Below are 21827 nucleotides of genomic sequence, written 5' to 3' on the forward strand. Positions count from 1 at the left end.
TCCCCTGAGCCATAACATTAATGAATCACCATGCTTTCATTTTGATGTTTTTATCTTGTCATGATGTGAACAACCATAGGGACTTCAAGGCCCTTTTGGTGGTTTATGAAGTGTTCATCTTTTAATATTTTAATTGTAGCCATGTATAAATAATGCATCTGTCCTGTGCCGACTATAGAATATCGCCACTGCGTAGCGTGGGTAGTATTCTGTTAGTGGAGCAGAAGCGAGGCTTTGCTGAAATGAGAAGTCACAAAACAATGTGTGTGCAGCCCCGGCTTAAAAAGGATGTTTCTTTAGGAAAGTTGCTCACATACCGGTCATGTCGTAATGCTCTCATATCCACATACACAGTTGTTGGATCTGGTCCGGATGTTCCCTGCAATACAGTAAGTGATAAGAAATATTTAAAGTGTGCTAAATAAAACATAAAGCTGTAATAATTGTATACAATGGGTTGCATGTTCACCTAATATCCTTAGGTATAATAACTCCAATGTAGCAAGAGAACATCTTTTTTTTAATGCTACTCTCACATCTTTTCTTTCCAGTTTTGAGATCCGGCTGAGGAGTCAACGGTGCCGGATCCATTTTCTCGGACACAAAAAAAAATTGATTCCACCGCCCATTGACTTACAATGGTTTTAGTGCTGGTCATTTTGGAGATAATACAACCAGATCCATTCTGAACGGACGCAGACGGTTGTATTATTGACCGGATGCGTTTTTGCTGATCCCTTGCCGGATCCAACAAAAACGCAGATGTGAAAGTAGCCTAATACATAAATCTATCTATTGTCCGTCACCCAGCTTTCCCAGTAACCTACATAACTAAGAAGTAGCCAGAACAAAAAGAAAGAAGAAAACAAGTCAAACGTGATCGCATCAAAAGATCAGTTGTAATGAAGCCAATGCTAGATACGTAAAGGTGAGGTATAGCAACAGAATAAAACAGGATAAAAAATATCACGCCAGGCCTCCTGCACATGAACGTAGATCTCCCATTGCCGTATTGCGGACCGCATATGCGGATTCACAATACACGGGCACCGTTCCGTGTGCATTCTGCATCACGGATGTGGACCCATTGACTTGAATGGGTCCGCAAATCTGGAACGGTGCGGAACGGAACCCTACTGAAGCACTACGGAGTGGGGTTTCGTTCTGTACTTCTGTTCCGCAAAAAGATAGAACTTGCTCTATCTTTTTGCGGAACGGGCGGATCACAGACCCGGAGGCCGCACGAACGTTCTCTGTGCTTCGGGGACCGCAAATTGCAGTCCCCAATGCACGGAACGGAGCACATATACGTTCGCGTGCAGGAGGCCTAAGGCAGAAACTGAAAAAAGTAAAGGGAAAAGGGAAAATATACAGCCATATTATAACTGAGATATTGAATTATTAAGAATTGCTGCAACATAAAAGCATTAACGAAATAACAGCACCATATCACTCAGCAGGGGGCAGCAGAACAAACACAGGCTGAGTTTTTAGGGAAAATGCAGCCAGTAATGCACAACACAAACAAGGCAAGAACTAATTCAACCTTATGCTCAGGCACGGTTGTGATATAAGCGCATGATGCATTCATGATCAATCACACTTTCTAGAAATTATAATCTGTACTTGATTAGAAACTATCTGGAGAACAGTAAATCCCAAAAATGGAGACTGATCAGTTCAGTAATGTGTTTGTGGTATAGGTATCTCCTGTGTAGATGACACCTTCTTACACCAAAATGTCATGCGTCACACTTTATCTACATTCATGGCCCCTCCACCATTGTCTAAGAGGCACACGTGGTTCTCGGGACCCTTGACTTCCCATCTTTTGGCAGCTGCAAATACTATTTTGCATCTATGACGTTACATTATTACTGGAATTATCCACTTGTTCACTGTTTAGCCACTATGTACGTTTTTACAGGCACCACATAATACCACATAACCCTTGCAACGGCTGAGCAGGTTGAGACTTAATGTGTATTTTTGACAAGGGATTGTGTTGATACAATTCCTTTAATTTAGCTGATCACCATTCATTCTACTTAAATGTGGCTCTTAAAGGGCTTATCCCACAAAAAAATAATGTTAGCATAGCTCCACCTGCTGTTTCTTTTGAACAACCTTTTTTCTTATGAACAGACCTCTCAGGGTGGCCAGACCCGCGGTGATTATCATACTTACCTGGTCCCCGCTACTGGGTTCCCAATCTATTGCCACCTCCGGTGGTCCTGAGTCACTCGGAATCAACACCCTGTTGATAGAGGTCACGTGACTGCTGCAGCGGTGATCTGTCAATCATGAAGCACATGACCCAGCGGTGTACCGAATGGGTGACAGGTTACCTCTGTGGCCAGTGATTGGTTGCAACGGTCATTTGACCTCCACCAACAGGACATTGATTATGAGAGATCCAGGACCTGCAGAGTTGGCAGTGGAGCAATGGAGCCGAAACCCAGTGGCAGGGACCAGGTAAGTATGAGCACCACCATGGGTCCCCCCACTCTGAGGTCTGTTACAAAAACACTGAAGTTGCACAATCCCTTTAAACAAAAAATGGTCGACACTAATGATACCCAAACCACAACCAAGAGGCCAAAGGATTATGGCACAACACCTGTGATGGTCAAAGAAGGGGAGCTATACATGGAGGTAATATTAAAGGCTTATCTCAAAACAGGTGGAAGATCTCTGCAATAATAAAGATTATTTATTTTTCCCCAAGGCAGAGGGAAGAACTGTAACTTACACTGTTCATCTACAGAATTTTGGGGCATCTAAACCTATTAAGTATCTAAAAAAAATCTGATAATGTTCCTGTCAATTATACAGTTCATCTGCAACCACAGGGGAACCATTTTAAGTTTAATTGAAGCACCGATCCAGTATATCGGTAATTATACAATCATAAGGAAGAGCACAGACACATGCAGAGATATTTTCTTGAGACTCTTAAAAAATAAAAATATATATAAAGGCAGCACTACACAGTTTACCATGTCCCTGTCAAGAAGACAGACTACAATGTGAGAAACAAGATGGCTTCCACAAAGAAAGAAATAAAATGTGGACATTACTTTCTGTGTATCATCAAAGTTAACTGTAAAAAAGCATTTTAATGTTTAGCTTCTGCGCAATTACCAAAGGCAAGTTAAAGGGATTTTTCGGGTTTAGAATACTGATGATCTATTCTCAGGATAGGACACCAATATCTGATCAGTGGGGGTCGGACACCTGGTACCTCCACCGTTCAGCTGTTTGAAGAGGCCTCCAGTAAGCACCATGGCCTCGTAGCTAACCAAGTACAGCGCCATACATTGTATAGTGGCTGCGCTTGGTATTGCAGCTCAGCTTGGTATTGCAGCTCAGACCCATTCACATAAGCCAAGTGACCGTATGAGCCAGGAGCTGGACTCCCCACGAATCAGATATTGATGACCTATCCTGAGTGTAGGTCATTAATATTCTACTGCTAGAAAACCACTTTAAAATCATGGACAAAAAAATATTTTATACATAAAGCAGATTTAATTATAAATGCTAAAATGTCAAGCTGTGATGTTAGATCAGATAAAATAAGTCGTCCTGTACCATCCTAACCTCCAAACAGTGTCGGTCTGGCTGGTTTAAAGGGATTCTGTCATCAGATTTAACCCCTCTAACCTAAACATATGCTCATGACCAGACTAATAAGAAGAATCCTAAGCTGGCCTTATTAAACCTCACTGTGGCTCTATTTGCCCAAAAAACTGTTTTTTATAACCTGTCACTCACTTACTTAAGGTGCCCAAGGGGAGGTCCGTTAATACAAGGTGCCCGGCCGCACCCCTCGCCGTCCGGTGCCCAGCGCTGCCTTTCCTGTTTTCAGCGCTGCCTTCCCTGTCTTCAGCGCCGCCTTTTACAGCTCAGCGCCGCCTCCGCAATCCTCCCTGTCCCTCTGCCAGATCCCGCGCCTGCGCACTAGGCTAGTGCCAATTCTATGGTGTCTCTACTCCATTTTGAGTTAAACATGGGCCACCACTCAAAATCAAATGCAGCTCACGAGGTACAAATGATTGGGACGTCTGGGATACCTTTCTCAACCAGTTTGTAACAAGGACCCCCACTTTGAGCCAAAGCTGAAAGCTGCTCTCACTTTGGCGGACTCGTGCAGCCATGCATTTCATGGACATTGGACGGCCATTCATCTAAACTGCCAACGTGTAACACTACATATAGCCCTGCAACGTCTGCTGCAGGGGAAATCAATAGGTGACAGCAAATGTCCCCAGTCAGCTGTTTGCCACCGGTGATCACAGAGGTTGTCTCCAACCAAGGACAACATCTGCATGGACATTTTATGTTCTCCTCATGTTTGCGTGGGTTTCCTCCTACACTCCAAAGATATACTGATAGGGAACTTAGATTGTGAGCCCAATTTGGGGACAGCTTGATGCTGATATCTGTAAAGCACTGTGGAATATGTCAGCGCTATATAACTGGATAAAATAAATAAAAATTAACACTAAAAGGGAATCTGTCACCATGAAATTTGTTGTTAAAATAGGCATCACTGCCTGAAGGTCTTTTAATCCACATGCAAATGAGCAGCTAAGTGCCCCGAGGGCAGGCCCAAGCCACTCTATGCACTCTTGCTCTTCCTGCTTCCTCTGCCAATCCCACCATCTTCTTCTTCCTACATAGTCATCTCACCTGTCCCTGTTAATCAAGAAGAAGAATGAAGGGCTTGTAAAGGAAGGAGAGGCAAGGGTGCTGGGTGCTGGTCATCTAATGGCCCTATCTCTAAATTACTAAGAGGTCATAAAACACTTATTTAAGTCACATTCCTATCAGTAAGATAAGTATTGAGCTATAATGAGTGTTTATATGGACAGAGATTAGAGATGAGGAGCCCTTCAGCCCAGAGCAGAGAGAAAATTCAGATTCTGCTTGTAGAGCATCTCAGCTTTGTACAAAGGGCTCCACATTTTTAATAAATAGCAATAAAAAAAAAATATTTTTAGCTCATAATGAGTACAATCACTAATAAAAAAAATGCCCCCAATGGTGTATATAGCCTTTAATCTGTAGAACAGGCTCTCTCGGTACCCAAGTTGTTCAGCTGTTTATAGGAGCTGTGGCCCTAACCTTCACTGTTTACATACAAACATCGCAACCCCTTCAAACAGCTGATCAGCAGAGGGCCAACAGTTAGACCCTCACCAATCTTAAATTGATGGCCTATTCTTAAGATAACCCCTTTAAAAACTGTGTCCACCTATGCAACCATTTTTTATATTGTTAATGGCTCTTTCACACTTGCGTTCTTTTCTTCCGGCATAGAGTTCCGTCGTCGGGGCTCTATGCCGGAAGAATCCTGATCAGTTTTATCCTAATGCATTCTGAATGGAGAGAAATCCGTTCAGGATGCATCAGGATGTCTTCAGTTCCGGACCGGAAAGTTTTTTGGTCTGAGAAAATACCGCAGCATGCTGCAGTTTTTGCTCCGGCCAAAAATCCTGAACACTTGCCGCAAGGCTGGATCCGGAATTAATGCCCATTGAAAGGCATTGATCCGGATCCGGCCTTAAGCTAAACGTCGTTTCGGCGCATTGCCGGATCCAACGTTTAGCTTTTTCTGAATGGTTACCATGGCTGCCGGGACGCTAAAGTCCTGGCAGCCATGGTAAAGTGTAGTGGGGAGCGGGGGGCAGTATACTTACCATCCGTGCGGCTCCCAGGGCGCTCCAGAGTGACGTCAGGGCGCCCCACGCGCATGGATGACGTGATCGCATGGCACGTCATCCATGCGCATAGGGCGCTCTGACGTCACTCTGGAGCGCCCCGGGAGCCGCGCGGACTGTAAGTATACCGCTCCCCCGCTCCCCGCTCCTACTATGGCAACCAGGACTTTAATAGCGTCCTGGCTGCCATAGTAACACTGAACGCATTTTGAAGACGTCTTCAAATGCTTTCAGTTCACTTGCGTTTTTCCGGATCCGGCGTGTAATTCGGCAAGTGGAGTACACGCCGGATCCGGACAACGCAAGTGTGAAAGAGCCCTAAAATGCATTTAAAGAAAAAAAAAAAAAAAAAAGCAATTTTGCAAACAGTATTAAAGGTCAAATTTTTGTATTACTTATTAACAAATTATATGTGAATGTTCTATATATCTATCCTATCTTGTCTCTTTAACTTCGTCCTTTTTTGCAGTCAATTTTGCTTAACCCCTAAGGACTCAGCCCTATTTCACCTTAAAGACCCGGCCATTTTTTGCAAATCTGACCAGTGTCACTTTAAAACGCTTTGACTTATCCAGGCCATTCTGAGATAGTTTTTTCGTCACATATTGTACTTCATGACACTGGTAAAATGAAGTAAAAAAATAATTTTTATTTGCAAAAACAATACCAAATTTACCAAATTGTTTTTAAAAAAATTGCAAATTTCCAAGTTTCAATTTCTCTACTTCTATAATACATAGTAATAACTCCAAAAATAGTTATTACTTTACATTCCCCATATGTATACTTCATGTTTGGATAATTTTGGGAATGATTTTTTTTTTTGGGGGATGTTACAAGGCTTAGACGTTTAGAAGCAAATCTTGGAATTTTCAAAAACCCAATTTTTAGGGACCAGTTCAGGTCTGAAGTCACTTTGCGACGCTTACATAATAGAAACCACCCAAAAATGACCCCATTCTATAAACTACACCCCTCAAGGTATTCAAAACTGATTTTTACAAACTTTGTTAACCCTTTAGGTGTTCCACAAGAATTAATGGAAAAGAGAGGCAGATTTTGCTGGACTGTTTTTTTGACACCATTTGAAGCCCCCCTCATGCACCCCTAGAGTAGAAACTCAAAAAAGTGCCCCCATTTTAGAAACTACAGGATAGGGTGGCAGTATTGTTGGTACTAGTTTAGGGTACATATGATTTTTGGTTGCTCTATATTACACTTTTTGTGAGGAAAGATAACAAGAAATAGCTGTTTTGGCACAGTCATCTGACAGGTTAGATCATGTGATATTTTTATAGACCAGGTTGTCACGGATGCGGCGATACCTAATATGTATACTTTTTTTTTTATTTATGTAAGTTTTACACAATGATTTCTTTTTGGAAGCAAAAAAAAATCATGTTTTAGTGTTTCCATAGTCTGAGAGACCAAATTTTTTCAGTTTGGGGGCGATTACCTTGGGTAGGGTATGATTTTTGCGGGATGAAATGATGGTTTTATTGGAACACTAGAGCCACAAAAAAATTGAACTTGTCCTATTTTTTTGCAGTATGGACGAATCACGGACCCATTCAAGTTGAATGGGTCTCGATCCGTCTCAGCCGCCGCATGGACGTTGCCCGTGCATTGGGGACCGCAAATTGCGCCCCCCAATGCACGGAACGGATGCACAATGTTTGTGTGCAAGAGGCCTTACTAAGACGTGATCTGATTACACAGGGTGTGTCTATAGTGTGTATCCATGGAGAGACATAGAGCTGCATAGGTGCTGTAGACACAAAATAGTAGATTATTATTAATTCAGACTATTTGTAAAGTTGCTTCATTTGCTATTTTAGATGCACAAATAAAACAAATTAGTTACAACAGTGAACATACAAGAAAGCAATTTGAATCACGTAACAGTTCTACTTTCAAACCTCATATGACTTTTGTGGTAACTAGAGATGAGCAAATCGAATCCCAGGAAGTGAAATTTGATCCGAATTTCAGGATAAATTCGATTCGCCTAGAAGCCGAATTTCCTCGTGCTTCGTGTCAGCTAATCGATTTAACCTGAAATAGTATATAAAACTAAAAAATTCTAACTAACCTGCTACATTTGCTTGCGATGGGCCGCCAGCCTCCATCTTGCTTGAAGATCTCGGCGGAAATCCGGTGTGGTGCGAGATTACCACATCACGGCGACGTCATACGTCACCACGCCAGCTGGCGTTATGACGTAATCTCGCGCCGCACAGGATTTCCGACGAGATCTTCAAGCAAGATGGCGGTGGCGGCCGGCCCGTCGCGAGCAAATTGAGGAGGTAAGTTTGATTGAATTTATTTTGTTATTGTTAATTTTACACTCAGATGCTGTGATCATGTATGAACGAGGCATCTGAGGCGTACAATATCGGGGGTGGCGCTATCGCAGCTTCCTGTCATTGCACCAGCTACTTACAAAAAAATGTGGTTTGTGACAAATTAATTTGTCACGAAGCGCATTTTTTTGTGAAATTCGGAGAATCAGTCGAATCGAACTTTTAAGAAATTCACTCATCTCTAGTGGTAACCTATATCAGTACAACACAGATATATATCTAGACTAATATATAAAATAAGTTATAGACACCTGTCACAAATGTGTCCCTTTAATCCATGAGTCCAGACTCATCCTATTCCCTATTATGGTCTAGTAAAGGAAGCTTACAGATGGGTTTTCAGTGAACGTAAAAATCCCATACCTGCTCAGTCAGTTTCCCCAGCCTGTGCGGCTATATCAGCAGGGATTGCAAAGGGGGTGAGTGAAGGTACAGTAAGGAATAGGTGAAGAAAATTAAAGGAAGGAGGTAACACACAAAAGTCAAACAGATATAAGAACACAGGGATGTAAGGAAAATGCCAGAAGCGGGGAGTAAAAGGAAAAACAAAAAAAAAAACAAAAAAAAACAAATGTCAAATATAGAAGCCTTTTTTTAAAATGAAACAAAAACAGTTACAAAATAACAAAAGAAAAAAAAAATCTGTTAAAAGTTTAAACAACTAAAAGATGAGATGTTACAAGTTCAGTAGAGACAGTTATGAACAGTTGATGCCAAAGCAGCATTTAATGTCTGACACGTACCTGAGACATCGCAGCACAATGCTGGTGCATACAAGCAGGACAATGGTAACATATGTGCATGGATTCAACTCAGACCAAGGCGACTGGTCTTAAAGGGGTTGTCCAGGACTAGAGAAACATGGCTGCTTTCTTCTAGTATCACGTCTGTCCATGGGTTGTGTCTAGTATTGGAGTCTCCATTGAAGTGAATGGAGATGAGCTGTAATGCCCAAAAATCTGTGGCCATGATTTTATTATCCTAGGCAACCCCTTTAATAAACCCCAAATGCTTTACAGATGTTTCCCCTACAACACATACAGCAAACTGTAGAAGCAGCAACAAGTTATGTAGGCTGTAGGATCCCACCTGCTTACCCTGGTTAGTCAATGTCCACCCCACCGCCCAATAGGAGATCTATGGCCAGGAGTAAATATACTACCTATACAACTGCACAGGGGAAGGGGGCAAACAGGGTGGAAATGGGTCTTGCAATCAGTGTCAGAATTAAGGCTACTTTCACACTAGCGTTCGGGTGTCCGCTTGTGAGTTCCGTTTGAAGGGGCTCACAAGCGGCCCCGAACGCATCCGTCCAGCCCTAATGCATTCTGAGTGGACGCGGATCCGCTCAGAATGCATCAGTCTGGCAGCGTTCAGCCTCCGCTCCGCTCAGCAGGCGGACACCTGAACGCTGCTTGCAGCGTTCGGGTGTCCACCTGGCCGTGCGGAGGCAAACGGATCCGTCCAGACTTACAATGTAAGTCAATGGGGACGGATCCGTTTGAAGATGACACAATATGGCTCAATCTTCAAACGGATCCGTCCCCCATTGACTTTCAATGTAAAGTCTGGACGGATCCGTTCAAGCTACTTTCACGCTTAGAAATTTTTTAACAATATAATGCAGACTGATCCGTTCTGAACGGATCCACCGTCTGCATTATATGAGCGGATCCGTCTCAGACGGATCCGCTCTGAACGCAAGTGTGAAAGTAGCCTAAGAAGGGGAATAGTAACGCCAAGTTACCATTTTTCAGTGTTTGTTTATACTTTTTAAAGAGGAATAATAAACAGAAGAATGGTACAAAGCAGAGTTTAATGAAAAAGCTAAGGCTACTTTCACACTCGCGTTTGGTGCGGATCCATTTGTATCATCTTTAACATAGTCAAGACGGATCCGAAAGTCAATGGAGGACAGATCAGTTTTCTACTGTGCCAGATTGTGTCAGTGAAAACTGATCCGTCCCCATTGACTTACATTGTGTGTCAGGACGGATCCGTTTGGCTCCGTTTCGTCAGACGGACACCAAAACACTGCAAGCAGAGTTTTGGTGTCCGCCTCCAAAGCGGAATGGAGACGGAACAGAGGCAAAATTATATATTCTGAGCGGATCCTTTTCCATTCAGAATACATTAGGGCAAAACTGATCCATTTTGGACCTCTGGTGAGAGCCCTGAACGGATCTCGCAAATGGAAAGTCAAAACGAGAGTGTAAAAGTAGCCTAAGCTGAAATGTTATTTTATGGGGAATCCAAGCATTTATTTAAAAAAAACACATGTCAGAAGAACTGACAGGTCCCCTTTAAACCCGGGCAGCAATTAGATGTCCCCTGACCATAGGTGTTAGTGCACCCACTAGGCGGTACATTCTGTACTATAACCAGTAAATCCCTCTCAGGAGCTGAGGAGGATCATGCAGTCAGCCTTCCTCATTTAGAAGTGATGGTATACTAATCTCACGGATCCCTCTTGGTCAATCACTTCAGAGCAATGCACTGATTACCATGCGGCATGCATACGTTTTTAACCCCCACAAAGCCGTTCATTTTTCACCTCAGTAACACAAATCCTAGAAGCACCCCTGTGTATGTGTGATGGGCGCCCTGTCATGCTCTATGAATACAAAATGTTCTGATTACTACAGATTTATTTCTTACACATTCATAATGCCTTAACTGAAATACATACAAAACACACATTAAAGGGGCTGATTTACCGATGACCTATGAAGTAGCATTGAGCGAACTTGTGTTTTTAATTTCAGCGTACAAGGTTCGGGTTATCTAAGAGTTCCATTACGGATCCCGCCACCACGGACTATAAGTTATGGTCTGTGGTAGTGGACTCCATAACGGAATTCTTTGATAACCCGAACCTGAACCTTGTATGCCGAACTTAAAAACACAAGTTCGCTCATCCCTAGTGAGAATCGTTGCAAAGTCACACCGGCAATCTGACTGAAAAGGGAGCGCTCACATGACGGTATTTTTGCATTTTCTGCGAATCACAAGCAGACTCTAAGGGGACACAAAAAATGCAGACAGCACATGGATGTCATCCCTATGTTGTCCGCATACGTGCGGCTGTTCCGCAAATGGTAGAACATGTTCTATTCTTGCCCGTTTGGTGGACAAGAATAGGCGGTTCTACAATAGCGCCCACAGAAAGTGCAGGATGCACACGGCTGGTATCTGTGTGTCGCGAATCTGTAGCTTGCGGACTGCAAAACTCATATGGTGGTGTGAATGCTCTCTTAGGCTGGTATGGTTTGTACAGTGCTGAAAGCAGAGATGTAGGAATCCAGCTTGCTAGCAGACACCAATGCCATGCATCTCCGACGACATTATTAGGGCTCATGCACATGACTGTATGGATTTTGCGGTCCGCAAAACACGGATCCACAAAAAAAAAAACTGTCTGACATCCGTGTGTCATGCGTTTTTTTTGCGGATCCATGTCCATGTGGATGTACAGACACAGAATGCACACCGGGTCATTTCAGGGTTTTTTTCAAGCCACATTCAAAAGGATGGTTCCATATACGGACCTCTACAAAAACGGAACAGAAACTGAGGGAAACATATGTTTTTTGTGCATGAGCCCTTAATTAGATTTAAAAAAAAAATATATATATATATATATATTTTTAGGTGGATAACCTCTGTACTTGCATGTAAAGTGGGATTTGCCCTGAGGACAAATCCCGTGTTAAGTGCGTGAGCGATAGTCACATGTATTACAAGCAAACGCTAAGAGAAAGCACAGGATTCTGCTACTGGTGAGATTTCATATAAATACAGATTCGCAAGCTAAAGATTGTCATCTACCAACCTCTCAGCCGATAATCTTAGAGATTTAGGTAAATAACATCAGGAAATGGCATTAGGTTCTTAAGCTCGGAAAGTGGAATACTAACGCTCATCTTGAAGAAGACTTGCACGGTACTCAGCTTAGAAATATTCTACCAAGTGTAAATATATGGAGACATGAAGAGAGAATTATGAATATGATAATCATAATCGTCACATAATCCACGCATGGGCACCGACAGGCACACGTGTGGGCGGCATGGTATAGCGCAGGAGGAGCTGGGCAGGTTGAAAAGATTCTGTATAAAGGCCATGTCCGTAATAGGATCATCAGTGGTTCATCCGTGAAGATGCCCGTTAGGAATGCGCTTTTGGTCCGTGCGTCCGTTTTTCTATCCCCTCTGTGTGTCATCCATATTTCATGGACACTGCTAGACTGAAAATGAATGTTCAGAGTATATTCTATCACAGATCCCTGAAAACTACAGACCAAACACGGATGGCATCAGTGTTGTGTCCGTAGTTTTCATGGACCCATAGACTATAATGCGCATGAGTGATCCGTAATCACAGACATAATAGGGCATGGAAAACAACTGATGTGTGAATACACACATTAAAGTCAATGGATACATGGGCGGTCCGTGGAGACCATGGATAGCATACGTCCATGACTCACTGAGACCTAACTTGCAGTTTATTCATTTACATCCCTGCTCTTTCCATGCTTAGGAGTCCAGTGGGTGGTACTAGTCAGTGGCAGACCATTATCGCTATTCATTGTGCATACAGAGATAGCTGTCAATCACTGATAGGACCGCCCACTGGACTCCTACACCCAGAATGAACAAAGATTTAAATAAGTTAAATACAAAGTTATACTAAATGTTTCCCAGCTGCCTGTGTATCGGACTGTAGAGAAGACATGTCCCCTTCAATGTCCTAAATTATGCTCTTTCTTGGAGAAGATTTGTGAGCGTACAAGATTAAAGGGTTTGTCTCACTTCAGTAAGTGGCATTTATCATGTAGAGAAAGTTAATACAAGGCACTTACTAATGTATTGTGATTATCCATATTGCCTCCCTTGCTGGCTGGATTCATTTTTCCATCACATTATACACTGCTCGTTCCCAGGGGTTATTACCACCCTGCAATCCATCAGTGGTGGTCGTGCTTTCACACTACAGGAAAAAGGGCTACCCTCTCTGGTGCCTGAGGCGGGAGTATGCCTAGGCTGGTGCTTTTTCCTATAGCGGGCAAGCACGACCACTGCTGCTGGATTGTAGGGTGGTTGTAACCCCTGGAAACGAGCAGGGTGTAATGTGATGAAAAAATGAATCCAGCCAGCAAAGGAGGCAATATGGACAATCACAATACATTAGTAAGTGCCACGTATTAACCTTCCCTATGTGATAAATTCCATTTGCTGAAGGGAGAGAACCCCTTTAAGTCATCCTCTTCCAACACAAAGCAGTTGTTGATGGAGTTTAGTCAATGGAATCTGAAAACTGTGCTTTGCAGAACGCACCAGTCATAAAATCAGAACCATCTATCAGTGAGAAGAACGGTGTTCTCAACAGTTTCACAGTACACTACATTCTGCTACGTCCAGACGGTGCGGCACAACGGCGGCAGTCAGGTTCCAGCAGAGACAGCAGGGTCTCCAATGTAAAGCCGCTCTCACACACTGGTTTCTGGTATAATTTATGCTGGGATTTAGACTGACTACAGACATTTTCCAGAACAGCTATTTTATATTACTGGCCACATAAATCTAACCCAGTGTGTTTTCATGGTGGGGGGATGTTGGAAACTTCAACTGAACCCACTAAGATTAATGGATTTTGCGTTGCACTTCTGTTAGGCTTAGGATATTCTACGCCCCCGTTAGGCTTAGGATATTCTACGCCCCCGTTAGGCTTAGGATATTCTAAAGCAGCGGTTCTCAACCTAGGGGTCGCGACCCCTTTGGGGGTCGATCGTCCCTTTCCGGGGGGTCGCCTGAGGCTTCCTATTATGCCCCCGTTCCCGCCCCCAAGTGAGCCGCCGCCGCAGTCAAGCACAGGGAGATGAGCGCTTCCATTGCGCTCATCTCCCTTGTAAACTGCCTGTGCTGCGGCGGTGCAGGGGAGGGAGAGGTGTGTCCCCTCCCCTTTCTCTGATAGGCTGCAGGCGCACTAGGCCGGCAGCCTATCAGAGGCCGGCGCAGGCGGCGCGATGACGTCATCACGCCGCCTGAGCCTTACAGCGCGGGACACAGGCCAGAAGAGGCCTGCATCGCATCGCTGACACCGAGGTAAGTATAAGTGTTTTTTTTGTTTTATTACAATACTGGCACATGATGATGATGATGATGATGGGGGGGGACTTAATACTGGCTGGCACATGATGATAATGGGGGGGGGGACTTAATACTGGCTGGCACATGATGATAATGGGGGGGGCACTTAATACTGGCTGGCACATGATGATAATGGGGGGGCACTTAATACTGGCTGGCACATGATGATGATGAGGGGGACTTAATACTGGCTGGCACATGATGATAATGGGGGGGGGACTTAATACTGGCTGGCACATGATGATAATGGGGGGGCACTTAATACTGGCTGGCACATGATGATGATGATGATGATGATGATGATGATGATGGGGGGGGACTTAATACTGGCTGGCACATGATGATAATGGGGGGGGGACTTAATACTGGCTGGCACATGATGATAATGGGGGGGGCACTTAATACTGGCTGGCACATGATGATAATGGGGGGGCACTTAATACTGGCTGGCACATGATGATGATGAGGGGGACTTAATACTGGCTGGCACATGATGATAATGGGGGGGGGGACTTAATACTGGCTGGCACATGATGATAATGGGGGGGCACTTAATACTGGCTGGCACATGATGATGATGATGATGATGATGATGATGATGATGGGGGGCACTTAATACTGGCTGGCACATGATGATAATGGGGGGGGACGGACTTAATACTGGCTGGCACATGATGATAATAGGGGGGGGGGACTTAATACTGGCTGGCACATGATGATAATGGGGGGGGCACTTAATACTGGCTGGCACATGATGATGATGAGGGGGACTTAATACTGGCTGGCACATGATGATAATGGGGGGGGGACTTAATACTGGCTGGCACATGATGATAATGGGGGGCACTTAATACTGGCTGGCACATGATGATGATGATGATGATGATGATGGGGGGGGGCACTTAATACTGGCTGGCACATGATGATGATGGGGGGGACTTAATACTGGCTGGCACATGATGATGATGGGGGGACTTAATACTGACTGACACATGATGATGATGGGCGGGGGACTTAATACTGACTGGCACATGATGATGATGGGCGGGGGGACTTTATACTGGCACATGATAATGATTGGGGGAGGGCGACTTTATACTGGAATATGATTGGGGGGGCGACTTAATACTGGCACATGATGATGATGGGGCGGGAATTAATACTGGCACATGATGATGATGATGATGGGGGGGGACTTAATACTGGCACATGATGATGATGGGCGGGGGGGCTTTATACTGGCACATGATGATGATTGGGGGGACGACGACATTATACTGGCAAATGATGATGATTGGGGGGACATATCAGATATTTACATTACAATTCATAACAGTAGCAAAATTAGTTATGACGTAGCAAGGAAAAAAATGTAATGGTTGGGGGTCACCACAACATGAGGAACTGTATTAAGGGGTCACGGCTTTAGAAAGGTTGAGAACCACTGTTCTAAAGGGATATAGCCGAATGTAAAATAACCAGTTAGTGGAAAACTGAAGGCATGAGAAGAGGACTCATGTCCTAGAGACCAATGGAAGCACATACAATCTTCACGACCTACCGCTGTAGGTGTTCACGACGGTTGGATAGAGAAGGATAGAGCCCTATAATGTGTCACACGTACTGTAGTTCCTCTGGCTCCATATTACAGACCTGTAGGCACTCTGTGTCCCACAATATGGTGCCCTTGTGAGCTGGAACAGTTTAACGGGTAGTAAACTGGCCTTTTAACCAGGCCCTATATTTTCCATGGGGGTCTCGCTAATGGGAACCTAATGGCAAACTAAAACCACTCAGGATTATTTTGTGCTGTATGTTGGTCTTATTTAGGATGTGAATGGTAGTATCATGTGGGCTTTATATGGCAGTATTATTTGGACACTGCACATTTATGGTGTTATTATGTATATGGCTGTAATATTCTGCCACTATAATGCGGGTTTAAAGGGGTTGCGCTCTCTCAGACAATGGAGGCATATCGCTAGGATATGCTACCATTGTCTGATAGGTGCGGGAAAGACAGGGACAATGGAAAAGTCAGTGGCGTGTGCCTGTACGTGAGGAGCGATATGAAGGCGAGTGTGAAGGAGGCAACTGTCGGTGATGATTATGTCGATTGGTTGAAACCTTATGGGTGGAATTACAAAGGGGAATAAATACTGAAATAAATAATCCTTGGTGTGATCTATAGACCCTTACCATCACAGAGGAGATAGAAGTTAAGCTGTCTAACCAAACAGGCTGATACATTGGTCAGAATGGAAAATGTTAACGTTCCCAGTTATTGACTGGGGTAATGGTTCTGGCTCAACTCTAAAGGGGAGAAAATCCGTCAACTTGCTGCAGGACCACATAATGGGCCAGTTTGTAGAAGCTCCCACTAGGGGCAATGCGGTGATGGATCTGGTAATTTATTACAATGTGGAGCTTGTTGGGAAGGTTACTGTTTGTGAAACACTAGGTAATAGTGACCACATTATCATTATATTCCCCCTAAACCAAACACAAAAACAAAAAACAAACGCTTAAGGCCTCATGCACACGGCCGTTGTTTGGGTCCACATTCTAGCCGCCGTTTTTTCACTTCAATGGGGCCGCAAAAGATGCAGACAGCACTCCATGTGCTGTCCGCATCCGTTGCACTGTTCCGTGGCCCCGCAAAAAAATTATAGCATGTCCTATTCTTGTCCGTTTTGCGGACAAGAATAGGCATGTCTACAATGGGCCGCCCCCGTTCCGTTACGCAAATTGCGGAAGGCACACGGGTGGCTTCCGTTTTTTGCGAACCGCAAAAAACGGCACGGTCGTGTGCATGTAGCCTAAAGGACATCTGTCAGTAGATTTGTACCTATGACACTGGCTGACCTGTTACATGTGCACTTGGCAGCTGGAGGCATCTGTGTTGGTCCCATGCTCATATGTGCCCGCATTGCTGAGAAAAAAGTTTTATTATATGCAAATGAGCAACGGGCGTTACCCTTACACCCAGAGGCTCTGCTCTCTCTGCACCTGGCACAACCTCTGCACTTTGATTGACAGAGCAGGCAGTAAAAACTGACGGCGTGGCAGTTGCAGAGCGAGCCGAGCCTCTAAGTTTAAGGGCAATGCCCCCATTGATCCTAGAGGCCCAAAGCAAAAGTTTGGGCACTCTGCATGGTTAGTACCTAGCAGCACCCCCTTTGGCAAGTATCACAGATTGTAAACACTTTTTGTAGCCAGCCATGAATCCTTTAATTCTTTTTTAGGGATTTTCATCCATTCTTCCTTGCAAAAGTCTTCCAGTTTTGTGAGATTTCTGCTCTTTTGAGGGTTAACCACAGATTTTCAGTGATGCTCAGATCAGTGGACGGTGAGGGCCAAGGTAAAACAGTGGAGGTCAAGAGAAGGTCTGGAAAACTAAGAATACTTTAAGAGACAGCTGCTCATAGGATTGCTAGACAGGCAAATTAGAACCCCCGCTTGACTGCAAAAGATCTTCAGGAAGATTTAGCAGACTCTGGAGTTGTCATACACCTGCACAAATATGGCCTTTATAGAAAGAGTGATCAGAAGAAAATGTCTCCTGCGTCCTCACCAAAAAATTGTGCATCAGAAGTTTGCAAAAGAACATCTAAACAATCTAACATCTAAACCATTGAAAATCTGTGGATAGACCACAAGAGCAGCGCATGCAAGAGAGCCCAGAAATCTCACAGAACTAAAAGACTTTTGCAAGGAAATGTGAAACCGGAAACTACCTCAAAAGGTGCAAGCTAAAGGTTTTACCTTGGTCCTCACAGTCCACTGATCTGAGTATCACTGAAAATCTGTGGTTAACCCTCAAAAAAGCAGTGCATGCAAGACGGCCCAGGACTCTCATAGAAGACTTTTGCAAGGAAGAATGGATGAAAATCCCTCAAACAAGAATTGAAAGACTCTTGGCTGGCTACAAAAAGCGTTTACAGGCTGTGATACTTGCATGGGTGCTACTAGGTACCAACCATGCAGGGTTTCCAAACTTTTGCTTCGGCCCTTTTCTTTTTTGGTATTTTGAAAATGTAAAAGATGAAAATAAAAATAATTGTTTTGCTTAAAATACAGAGGGAATGTGTCATCTTTAACTTTATGTCTTTTGGAGATCATTTCATCTTCGACTTGCTTAACTGTTCACAGTAAGGCTTCGTTCACATCACAGTTCAGTCTTTCCATTCTCCTGCTTCATTTTTGAGCCGAATGGATCCCAAGGACCCCATAGACTATAATGGGGTCCGTAAGGTTTCGGCTCAGAGGAAGATTTTTTGAAGCGGAGACAAAAGTCCTGCATGCACAACTTTTGACTCCGCTCAAAAATCATGTTCTGAGCAGAAACCTAAGGGACCCCATTATAGTCTATGGGGTCCTTAGGATCCATTCGGCTCAGTTATGTGCTGAATCCGTCCTTTCTGTTCTTCTGCTCCTGAACGGAGCAGGAGAGCGGAAAGGCCGAATGGTGATGTGAACAAAGCCTAACAGTAATTTTGACGAGGGGTGCCCAAACTTTTGCATGCCACTGTAGCTGTATTTATAACAAAACATTACAGATAAAAAAGTGGATGTTTTGGAGAAGTATCCACTAGTAAAATGGTAAAAGTAGTGGCAGACTAAGACTTGAATGGGACAGCAGTCATGACTTCTGCAGCTCGATCGATCCCTAAAATTACATTGTACGTTAGGTCACCCATTCCCCATTTTATAAAAGGTGGCATGTGAAGACAGAAAAACTAGTCTCTTCCTTTCACAGGGTAAGCACTTTACTCCAGACAGGTAAAAGTAAAATACATCTGTGGAAACTGATACTGTAATATTATATAAGCAAGATGTCTGAAGCCAGAACAAGACAGATGGTGAGCCCAACCAGTGTAATAAACAGCTTGTGACATAGAAATGCTCCCAATATCCTAAGCCCTGGAGTACATACATAATGACAGCATCGTCTACAAAGAGCCCGCACGTTTCACGGCCATGCCAGCCCCATAAGGGATGGGAACTTACAACAGCTGCACTAAGCATAGATCTAAAAATACCCCGCAGAGTCATTTCCAGGTCTACTGCAGGTACGTGAAAGAGGACCCAACACTTCATTATGGAGGAGGACAGATTTCAGCCATCATTATAATAGCTGTTCTGACTTTCTAAGGTTCATGGACATTAACCTACTGTAGATCTGGATGATGTTGAAAAGCCAGGATCTTACCACAAATGTTAATATGGGCTACTGCTTTATGAATGAGGGCAACACAAACATATTTTTGGGGACCTTTTCTTATAATTTGACAGTATCTTCAAGGATGGTTCTAACTGGTCAGCAGTTGATCGCTTCAATGACCAAGTTTTAGTGATTTTCCATTCATCCTCTCAGACAATATAGATTGGCTTGCGTCAGAACATAAAATCCTTTTTTTGGCAGAAGTGATATTTTGAACCATTTTCTTCTATTTTATGGAAATAAAAAAAATATTATTATAACGTGACGTCTGATTGATATTGTTCTTGGTTTAGCTCCACTTATGTTAGGTCATTTTTGGCCATTGTTTTAATATGAACACACACTGAGATGTTCGCGTTAATAAGCCACTCCATTTCTAGTGCTAAGACCTCAGGTTGAAGATATTTAACAGTATGAGCCACTGGGCACTTATAGTGATATCGGACTGTGCAGAGACCTCAGCGGCTCTGACGCTTCATCTTTTTTAGTGATTTTGTAGACTACGTAGAACATGTAATTTTTGGACTGGTCTCAGTAGTCTACATTAAAAAAATTAACCAAAATGTAATTAAAGTGGGAGGTGCAAATTTGGAAGGTTACAGAAAGAGTGCAGCATGAATTGTAAGGCAAAGGATCTAAGTGTGGCAAGATTACGGAAGTGTGTGGCGCTGCTCATATCAGTGGGACTAAAAGAGCGTATCAATCAGGTTTACTGAAGTAGGAACAACGCATTTTGTGGGCGAACAAGGTTTACTTGAATTGAACCTGACGAAGGGGCCCTTTCGGCCCCAAAACGCATTGTTCCTATATTAATAAAACTGGTTTATACACTCTTCGTGTGCCACTGTTAAGAGCAGAGATGCTGCACTTTCATCATCTTGCTACTTCCATTATCAGGCCCAACTTTGGGACTGAAGCCAGCGAGCACAGAAGCCTGTAGTGGACACCTCTTAATGCCTTAGAGAGCGTTGTACCTCTTTCACAACTCACTAGGGTGAGCACCCATTTAGCATCCGATGCCCTGCTTCTTTGCAGTCCTACCCATTGCGCTCTTTCTTTGTTTTTTGCAAGGACCTAAAGGTGCCCGTTTGCAAATTCAGGTGATGCCATTGATTTTGGAGGGACTGGCTGACCATACCTCCATGGGGTCGCTGGAAAGAAGGGTCAGGCATAGTGAAATTCAATATGCCCAATACTTGGTTCTCACAGGTGATAAGCTACCATCGATGGTTTGAGATTGAAGCTTACTCCTGTCTCTCCATTCCACATAACCAGATTAGAGCAGTTTTAACATTGTAGACACTACCATCAGGAGGTAAAAACAGTACACATACAGTTCAGGTGCTCATGGAATATATATTTTTGAAAAAGGAAATTCCTAATCATAGATGCCCAGTAATAAGGACAGCAGTGGCAGCTTGAGTTTGTGCGATATCCCTAATCAAATGTACTGGAAGGTGAAGATATTCATAGAGGCGTTGTAAGTAACATCTGTGCTTAACTAAAAGGAAGGCTAAAATAACCCTAGATATTGTGTCAGATCACAGCGTTCAATAACAATAATATATACTTTACCTGTAAACATATGGCTAGGTTAACACGGCAGCCAAATGATGTGCTTACGGCCCTTGGGTGCAGACCAAGGTCTTTAAATAATTTGGAGAATGATTGTGTTAGAGAGATACGAGGGCGCTCCTCAGCCACTACCACGCATGTTCGTACTCTAGAGAGGTCCAAGCCCCTTGCCTGAAAACCAAAATGACAAATGATTAACGTATGCTTCCGCAAATACATAGAATAAGAATGAGACTGGAAATCTTCTGGGTGACCCTTCATGTCTAGGGACAGTTTTGCCTAGATGATAAAGCAAGCCTTCTTATGGTATGGGTTTACTACCCCTTGCCAAAAGTCTCATTTAGAGACATATATTCCAAAAATGATGCCAGCACTGATAAACGCCCTGCTTAAAGTTTAAAGGGGTATTCCTGGTTTGCATCAATAGCTTTCAAACTAATTAGATGTGGGGAGGTTTAAAGTGAACCTGTCACCTGTACTGAGGGCAGCATAGTGTAGTAACAGACCCGCTGATTTCAGCTGTCTGTCTCTTCTAAGATGGCAGTCAGTACTTTTACGGTACTGACATGCTGAACTCCGCAGAGACCCAGCGCTACGTGGCAGATCAAATCAGTAAAAGTGTTCTGAGCTTCTGGGTATCGTCCTTGAAAGATATAATACTGCAAGTTATATATACTAGATTACTGTGGATAGGTGCTTGCCACAGGTATTTTTCTGGCTTTAATAATTGAAGTTGAGAAGAAATTTGTCCACTAATAGGGGGCAACTGGCAACAACGTTATATGGG

General features: G+C 43.6%; 1 protein-coding gene across 6 annotated transcripts in view; it reads right to left on the minus strand.

The window, feature by feature from the left end:
- DIP2C (disco interacting protein 2 homolog C) overlaps window positions 1-21827 on the minus strand; it is a 420623-nt gene that overhangs the window by 20618 nt on the left and 378178 nt on the right. For 5 of the 6 annotated variants that reach the window (XM_044292962.1, XM_044292959.1, XM_044292961.1 and 2 more), the window contains 2 exons: window positions 21041-21211; window positions 318-379 (listed from right to left, as the gene is read on the minus strand). In XM_044292962.1, coding sequence (XP_044148897.1) covers window positions 318-379; window positions 21041-21211 — 233 coding nt within the window. Of the gene's footprint in view, window positions 1-317; window positions 380-8452; window positions 8483-21040; window positions 21212-21827 lie in introns of all 6 variants that reach the window. The other variant, XM_044292963.1, reaches the window with a different exon arrangement.

Source organism: Bufo gargarizans, chromosome 5 (assembly GCF_014858855.1).
Source record: "Bufo gargarizans isolate SCDJY-AF-19 chromosome 5, ASM1485885v1, whole genome shotgun sequence".
Classification (NCBI taxonomy): domain Eukaryota; kingdom Metazoa; phylum Chordata; class Amphibia; order Anura; family Bufonidae; genus Bufo; species Bufo gargarizans.